The 9,469-nt window shown below is 34.8% G+C and overlaps 1 protein-coding gene across 1 annotated transcript; it reads right to left on the bottom strand.

The window, feature by feature from the left end:
* Nucleotides 1-5,887: 5,887 nt before the first annotated feature.
* Nucleotides 5,888-7,776, bottom strand: LOC110728664 (cation/H(+) antiporter 15-like). Its single transcript, XM_021908307.1, has 3 exons — nucleotides 7,285-7,776; nucleotides 7,024-7,195; nucleotides 5,888-6,912 (listed from the first exon to the last, which is right to left on the bottom strand). Exons 1-3 carry the CDS (start codon nucleotides 7,774-7,776, stop codon nucleotides 5,888-5,890), a joined length of 1,689 nt encoding a protein of 562 aa, XP_021763999.1.
* Between the last annotated feature and the right edge of the window lie 1,693 nt (nucleotides 7,777-9,469).

The raw sequence follows: 9,469 nt of genomic DNA, 5'->3' as shown, positions 1-9,469 counted from the left end.
AAGACTTATATATGAATTAGAGAGCTAAAATTAGAATTATTGAGCATGATTCATGAATTTATTTCTCACCCATTTATTATTGGTGTTGAGTTAAGAAGTTAGTTTATTTATTTACTCGCTCATGTAAGTTGAGTTTGAGTCAAGGAAGTTAAGTAGTACATTTTTATGCACCAAGGTAGTAATCGTGCAATTTTGTGCACAAAACTAGGCAAGGAACCCTTATTTAAAAAAATAGTATGTGCTCACTAATTAATTCAAGAATGAATTGGAAGTATGTGTTGAATATTGCTATGTTTATTCTTGATTAATTGGTTTGAGTCATCACATGCTAAATTGGTAAATCACGTAAAGTGTAAGAGGATACGCCCCAAAACTCTTGGAACGTATACACCTTGAGTATGAACATATTGGGGGAGTTATGGGGTTTTATATTTAACCATAGCTTCTACAGGGGTACAGGACGCTGGACTTTCTTTTATTATTAATGCGCTGGAATTCCGTCACAAGTGTGACATAGTAGGTGCCAATCAGGGTAGCATTAGTAGAAAAAGTGAAATATGCACCGCAGTTTTCGCACCGGTTTTTGAAAACCGGTGTTAAAAAAATTAGGCGGGATTGGGAAATAGACTTTTCGCACCAGTTCCAACCAAACCGGTGCGAAATTATCTTTTTCGCATTGGTTCAAACCGGTGCGAATTAAAAAAGAGAAAAAAAAAAGAGGGAAAATGATTTTGCACCAGTTTAAACCAAACCGGTGCGAAATAAAAAAAAATGGATCTTCTACTTTCTTTCTTTCCCCCTGCTATTTTCATTATTTCTGTTTTCCCTCGTTTTTTCGCTCTTCTCTTCCACCACCTCCGAAGTTTCACCTTTCTCCATTGAAGCGGTTTCTAAGCTTTCTCACCTCCATTGAAGCAGCTGCACCTCCTTCTCTCTCCATATCTCTCCTCCATTGAAGCTCGTGCTCTTTATTCTCCATTGAAGCGGATTCTGAGCTTTCTCACCTCCATTGAAGCAGCTTCGAGGTAAGATTTTTTTGTGGTCTTTTTAAACTATAGAATTCCTTCGCAATCTAGGGTTTGTCGTTGATTTGCTTTTCAGTTTAGTAATTTTAGGGTTCTTGTAATCTAAGGTTTGTCATTGAAGCGTGCACGGCTCCACCTCAACCACAACGACCTTCTTATCATGGCGGCACGACCTCGAACAGTGGACCTGGTGTCTGGTGAGTTTGCCTTTCCGGTTTCCTTTACTTGCTGTGCATTGAGTTATTGCCTTGTTGTGAGCTTGCAAATTTTTTATGGGTATTTCTTGTTTTAGTGGTTGGGCTGCGGTGGTATTTTGTGGATGAACTGCAGGTTGTGAGGGAGTAGGGGAGTTTGGTGAGGTGTGGTAGGGGTGGACGTGTGGTGTGGGTTAGATTGGTTGATTGGTGAATGGTGAAGCAGAGGCTGCTGGTTTTGTTCGGCGAGTGTGGCTGCAACAGCCTGGTGGAGCAACTGCTGGGCTTGGCGGCAATTGGTGGAGCTGGCAGCATGCTTATGAAATTAGGCATTTAGCATTTGACTCAAATTGAAACCCGAACTCACTTGCCATGAAACCCGAACCCCTACACACAAAACTGAGGAAAGGAATTAAGACAAATAAAATAAAATAAATAATAAAATGAAACTAAATTTTCAAAGCCATAATTTTTTTTATAATTTGACAGACATGATATATTGATACTTTGATAGTTCATAGTTTCCAATTGACAAATTAATACTTACTAACTTTTGTTTTTTCTTTTTGTTTTTTTTATAGATTCATATGTGAATTGAAGTACAAGTTTAGCTTGAAGACTACATATTTAGCTCAAGTGGGAAGTTAGAAAGAATACATCCATTGTACTTGCTATATTGGTATGAATTATAAACTTCTCTAAGCTATATTTCTTTCTCATTATTCATTTAATAAAAGTTTTTTCATGCTATTACAACTTGTGTATTGGTGCCTTTTATATGAAAAAAAAAGCGCGCCAGGACTTTTAGCACCGGTTAACCGGTGCCAAAGAGTGTAATACGCACCAGTTAACCGGTGCGAAATCTCTGAAAAGCCACCGATTTTGAACCGGTGCGAAATGTCTTGGTTTTTGGCATCCTTCAAATCAAGACCGATTCAAAACTAGTGCTAAATAAGGGTTTTGAACCGGTGCTGATTACCATTTTTCGCCTAGTGTAGCTCCCTAATTGGAAGCTCAATATTTAAATGGGCTATTTTCAAGGAAGGAAACTTGTTCAATGTGTAATCCAAAATTATTATTAATAATTAACAGCGTTAGTTATGAGTCAAAGGTAAGTTGACTTGTGATTGTATGGCGAGAATGTTTTAATTATTATTTTTATTTTGATGCTAGGATATTCATGTTAGTGTGGTGCATATGTACTCAGTTTTGCTGATTCATACTTTTGTGTTTGTGTTTGACTTTCTTTTGGATTGGCCCTACTATGACCCATTTATATGGTGAGTAGAGGGTTGAATAAAGAGGAAGTATTAGGTACTTGAAGCATGAAGAGCATGATGGGATAGAGTGCAGAGAGCTACTTGTTATGTTTCTTAGTTTGTTATTTTTGAATTATTGGTTTGTTGATGGACTAACATTATTGTGTTATTTTTTAATTGGTTTTTAAAAAGGGCTATGTTTGAATTGGTTCCAACTTGTGTATGTTTTATGTTACAATTGTTTTGAGGTTGTGAACTCAAACTTTATTTTAAAAGTTGGTTTTTGTTTTAGACTTCCGCTGTGTGACTTTGAAAATTAGCCTTAGCCGTTATCATGGTGGCGGTAATATTTTGGTTATTTCCTAAAAAGGGTTTTATTTATAGTAGAATGAGTATTTTAAAAAGAAGGAAATTTTCAAGGAATTACAACCGAGGACAACCTTTACTTGTAAAATCGTTCTATGCTAGCAAAGGGTCAATCTAGATTCTTTAGCGCACTAAAACTAGAATAACCCTTTTCTGGTCTTAGCAGCTACTTGTCTTGAACACTTAGCGAATTGAGAATAGTTTCGACATTCTCAACACCACTGAAAGATTCCTTATCCCTAAGGAACTTCGCAGAATGAGTCTCGGATTCATTTCCTTGGCTACTTTGATCATCGTCTATTCTAGACTCGATCAAAGTGGGGGCTAACTGTAGACGCCTACTTTTGGGCCTCCTGTCCCGACAGGAAGTGCGATGATGTTACAAAAACTCGTTCTTGATGCTAGATTAAAGTTGAAGTGTTTATGGACTCTGAAATGCATTATGAAGTAAGTTAAAACCCGTATTTGAGACCAAATTATCTTAGAGCCTAGTCCGATTATTAATTAGGCCTAAAATATGTTCATACATGCTTAATCTTGATTACTAACAGACCTAAATGCGTCAAATGCAATGATTAGATCAAATGGATCTTACATTGTTGAAAAATCGAGCCAACATAGTTGATTTAAATGCGTCAAATGCAATGATTAGATAAATATTTTTGTTTCATATCTTTTCTATTCTAGAAATAATTCCAAGTAGCATCAATTAAAGAAAAAGTGAGACTATTGAAAAACACGAACTTTTATATGTGCCCGGCAGCCACATAGTTTTTATTTTTTTTAAGAATCGCCGGGGTTGCTTGGTCAGAAGGGTTACTCACTCGGTCAATTAGGGGTTACTCAGTCAGTTAGGGGTTACTCGGTCGGTCAGGGGTTATTTGTTCGGGAGTTACTGGGTCGATCAGGGGTTACTTGGTTAGGGGTTAGTAGGTCGGTCAAGGGTTTCCTGGCTGAGGTTACTTGTGTGTTAGCTAGCCACACGGTATGGCCAGCCACCCACAAAAGTTGATGATTGAAAAAATAACTTCAAAAACAAAAGATGTATGATTAACGTAAAGTATAGAATTTCAAGGGAGATATATTTTCTATTTCTGAGGGGGTGTGGTAGGATAGAGAATATAGTCTTTGAATTATCAGCACGTTTTCATTGCGGCTAACCACATTGTATGGTCGCTTGTTAAATAATAGAGTAACCTTTATAACACTGACAAAGTAACCCTTTATTATATTAATTGGGTAACCATTAATAACACTGACAGTAACATGTAGACACCTACTCTTGGCCTCTTGTCTCGACAGGAAGTGCGATGATGTTACAAAAACTCGTTCCTCATGCTAGATTAAAGTTGAAGTGTTTATGGACTCCGAAATGCATTATAAAGTAAGTTAAAACCCGTATTTGAGACCAAATTATCTTAGAGCCTAGTCCGAGGATTAATTAAGCCTAAAACATGTTCATACATGCTTAATCTTGATTAATAACGGACCTAAATACGTCAAATGCAATGATTAGATCAAATGGATCTTACATTGTTGAAAAACCGAGAAAAAAAAGATAAACCAACTATCCAATTTCCATGAAATGCCTATAAAAATGGATAGCCCTTTCAAAGAGCTTTCCAACGGTATATTATAAACCCAATTCCGAGTTAAAACGAATTAGTTAGCATCAAAATACTAAACCGGGCCTTAAAACGGACACCCTTGCACTCAAACAACCATATCTTTTGATCCATAAAAGATTTTAACCTAATTCCAATGGCATTAGAAAGTAGACATTTAGTGATTTCCTATGATATCTTATTAACCTTAATCCGACTTTGCAATCAAAATTTATGGAAGTTCTAAAAACGCATTTTTGTATAAGGCAAACCGCACCGCGCGCTACTCTCACATGCGCCTGCTGCGTGTAAGTCTTAGAGTTGCGCACGCCACTTGACAGCGCGGATCTAATATCCTAAACCCAGATTCCTACGTCTATAAATAGGGGTCTTCGTCAGCCCTAATGACAACAGAAAATTCAGAAACTTAAAACCCTAAATTCTTATATCCCTAATCTCTCAAACCCTCTTACTATCATACTACTTTTTCCCTCTCTTTCCAACTACTCTTCAACTCTAATCCATTCTTTTTTAAGTCCTTGGAGGTACGAAGAAGGAGGAAAGTCCATAAATGCTAAAAACGGAGATCTAGCAACAAAGAAGAATGGTTAGTTTCCTGAGCACTTAGTTAAATCACTTTTCTTTTATTGTTTAAATAACTTTAATTGATTAATTAGTGTTGTTTGATCACTTTAAACAAACTTTTAATTTATTAATTTCACATAGTATCTTGCGTTAATTAAATACTAGAATTGGAATAATTAACTGTTGTTTTATCACTTAAGTCAAGGCGAATATTGTTTATTTCTTGTTCTTTTCACGAATTTGAATAAAAACAATAACGACATTCATTGCAATGTAATCTTTATGTGATTGACGCGTGTAAATAAAATCAACTAACTTAGTTTTTAGGATTTGCGTTGCATATATTATTTGGTAATGAAATTGTGAAAAAGGAAGAGCTAGTAGAGGCCGCACTAGGGCTAGGATGGCAATTCCCCTAAAAAAGGAACGTTATCGTAGTACCCTCGTTCCCGAACTCATTTTTGGTTTAGTAGACCAATTTGGGCATGGGTAAACTTATGATTCATGTCAATTATCCCTTGAACACTACTTGGGAGAAAGGTATGAAAGAGGTTTATGTGTTTTCCTAAAACACATTGGCGACTCCCTATTAGTTTCTTACAAAAAAGCGTAATGATAGAATCAATTCTAATTCAAGGTCCCCCAAACAGTCAAAAATTTAAATCCTAACACACCTTCAAAAGTATAAAGTCCTAGGCTTTAAAGGGTTGTGGGCATAGAGGAAGTGGGTAACGACGGGCTACCCTCCTCACTTAACCCTTATAACACCAATCAAGTAATCCCATGGTAATGAATATAGCAAATACAGTTATACATATTCAGATATGATCTAACAAACCAAATCATTGTTATTTCTAAGAACTAATAATAGTCACTTTTTCTTCTTCAGTAGACCTAACTACAAAATTTTTTTGACTTAATTTATTCGAATATTGCTGCATGACAAGCACTGATGCAGTAGAGGTGAATTCAGATGTTATTAAAATGTCTGTTATAGGTCCCAACTCTTTAAACTCACTCCACTTAACTAAACCTATTGTCGGAAAAGATAACCTTGATTGACCTTTTCCAACCATATACAAATCAAAATCATGACCCATTTCCCTCAATGAAGTAATAATTTCTCCAGGACAATTAATAAATTTTTCAAGGTAGCATATCGATCTGTCATAACTATTTTGTTCTTGAAAATCCATTAGAAATTCATTATCAACTTGGATTTCCCTTGACTTTTGTGCTGATATAGTAAGGTTTTCAACCTCAATATCATTATCACCAAAATTTATATAGTCTATAGGTTGATCAAAATCAGTTAATTTTTCACCTTCTAGAAATCGAATCACCGTGAGGTTAACAGAGGAATGGCCTGCCATCCTCCAAGCATATGTTAAGGCTTCGCGATCATCACAACCACCTATGTAGATCATTGCTATTTGAATTTGTTCACAACCTTGTCCATCATCACTATATATTTCGGAAGAGGAAGACATGGAATTCACTCTTAGTCCACGATCCACGAGCAAAGCAACAGAACACGGAGCCACATCTAACACATTTTGGTTCACACCTCCAAATTCTATGTTAGTGTCTTCTAACTTTCCATCCACCCCTTGTTGTTTATGAAAGGGAAGGATTATAAGAGATGCATGCTTATCCATGGCAAGACTACATATATCTTCATGCATTGTATTAATAGGAGACACAACTGTAAAAACTTTTAAAGATGATGTAGAATTATCATGTTGATCCGTGTATTCATTGAATTGCTTGATTATTTGGTCTGATTCAGCCCTACCTCGATCACAGAAAAGCTTGGAACCAAGGTTCCAAAAGAAAGATCTTTGAGATTCGTGCTCAACAAGCATCGCGGGGGCATGACCTAAAAGTTCAATAAGATGAGTAACACGAACTGATGCAGGGTGTTGGACTGTAATGTTTGAAATCTCTCAGAGGTTTATGATGCTGCGGACATTCCTTGTGCTATGGATACAAGTGATTAACTTAAGCTTTTCTGAAAAATTTGCTCCTTGTAAACTTCTTTGATCATACAACTGAGGATTTTTCCTTATACGCTTGCAAATAATTTTCATTATAGGTTCCACCAAAATTGTTGACAAAAATATTGTGACGAAGAGCAACGTATATGAGTCACCTGATAAAATCTGTAAAAAATGCAAAATTTATTGTATAGTAAGTAATTATGCTTTCGAGTAATCCTATATAAGGTACATCGATCTTATAAATTAATTACCTTTCGTTGACGTCCAATATTAAGGAGGACTAATGGAAAGAACCCCTTAGAACTTAGGAGAATTCCTAACGGAAAGCCGTCAACAAGTGGTACATCGCAGAAGATTCCAATTAGAAGAGTGCATAAAACTTTAGTTGCAACTGCCAATATTATAACCAAAACGTATTTGGAATTTACCAAGATTATGAAGATATCCACCCCTATTCCTAACACCACAAAATAGAGAGGCATCAAAACACCATCAACACAATCTTCCATCTTCTCTATCAATGTTTTAGCTAGATTTCCTGGAGGAATAATTCTTCCCAGTACATATGCACCAAAGATGAAATGACAACCAAGGTAGTCTGTTAGAAGCCCACAAGCCAAGACCAAAAACAAAATCATATGCACCACAAAATTGCTATAGTTTTCACCCTCTGGTACATTAGCCGTAATCTTCAAAATGGCGGGTTTGATAGCCGTACAACAAAACAATGTGTAGAGTACCATAAAGAATAAGATATAACATGTGAATACTACATTAATACTATTACGATCATTTGGAGACGCCGAGAGAGCTGTAGTAATATTAATGAGAACCCAAGTGCAGAAGTTATTCAATAAGCCTACAAATAATGCTTCTTGTCCCAAGCGTGTGCACAATAGCTTAAAATTAGTTAATATCGGAGCCAAACTTGTAAATCCTGTGGCGGTTATAGTAGTCCCCCAATATATGCTTACGATCCCAACAATATAAGATGTTTTACCTTCCTTGATTAACAATATATACAAGGCACATCCAATCACAAAAGGAAAGAAGACTACTAAGAATGAGAGGTATAACATCTTGGTTCTACAATGAGAAATAGGAGTTGGATATACTTGTAGAGCTTTGATAAATGTTGCATAAAGAAGCCCCAAATTGGCTAGTGCCTTGAGAATGGTGAATGATTTTGATGGCAGTATTAATTCTGTGAGTTGGTAATGGATTTAATTCAAAAGAGATGGACTAAGTATTTAAGGATGTCTGTCAGAACAAGATTATAATTATAATTAGCATTATGCACTAGACATGCATAAAAGTGCTATTAGTTTAAAAACACATGAAATATGAAGTATAATAAAAATTCATTTACTAATCAATGCAACACCATTATTTGAAATTTCAAAATAAAAGACAATTTTTTTTTAAAATAAAATATTTAAACCTTCATCATTTCCTTAAGGTAAATTACCATATAAAAAAACTTCTCTAATTGACCGAATAAGATGTACTTTGTTTTTAATTTTAATAATTTTTTTGTTGGTAATAGAAAGACTAAATTCTACAAAATATTGTTGGAATTTATTTGATTCATTGTTAATATACACTATGTAAGATAAGAAAACTTAAATAATATAATGTAATATAGCATTTTCAAATTATTTTCTTTTTCAGAAAGAAAAAAAATAATCAATTCGTAGAAAAGTACCATAATAAACAACAAAATTGATGAAAATAACATACCATAATATAAGATACAATCTGAGGTTGACCAAAACGTTGACAAATGAGGAGGCCATGATTGATGCCAATGGCTACAGCCATCTGTAGTACGAGATGTGGAACCGGATCCTTCAGAGGATAAACATTCAATCCCCAAAGTTGGTTATGATTAATTATATCGGCATAACATATTTCGTTAGATTTATGGGTTTGATGGGTGTAATTATGACTCATTTTCCCAAATCTAAGGACACATAATAAGAGGAAGATTGATTATGAAAGCTAAAACACAAATAATTATAGGAAATTGAAAAAATCAACTTATAATTGTTCAAAAAACCTTTAATAATTATTTTTAAGGGAGATAGGGATGCGATTTGTTGTTATGGAGAAACTTGGTTTTTTTTTTTTTTTTTCCTATGATTATGAATGCGCCATAATTAGTATCATCAACGCGGTAATACTCTAATGATAAGAACTTGTTAACATGTATATTAAGCACTAAAACTTAACGCATAACAATGTTCACCTTTATACACTATATTTAGGAAAATCATATACATAATAGGTTATAAAAGAGCTATAGTTTGATGTTTACTGATAAATACATGTTACTTATTTCTTATAAATGAGATTATCAATTCACAAATATCAATTAACACCAATTTTGTATTGTTAAATATTACTCATGCCATTCTTTTTTGTTGTCTTAGCTTA

Source organism: Chenopodium quinoa, unplaced genomic scaffold (assembly GCF_001683475.1).
Source record: "Chenopodium quinoa cultivar QQ74 unplaced genomic scaffold, ASM168347v1, whole genome shotgun sequence".
NCBI lineage: Eukaryota > Viridiplantae > Streptophyta > Magnoliopsida > Caryophyllales > Amaranthaceae > Chenopodium > Chenopodium quinoa.
Note: the sequence above shows the minus strand (reverse complement) of the source record. Positions and strands in the feature narration are given on the sequence as shown.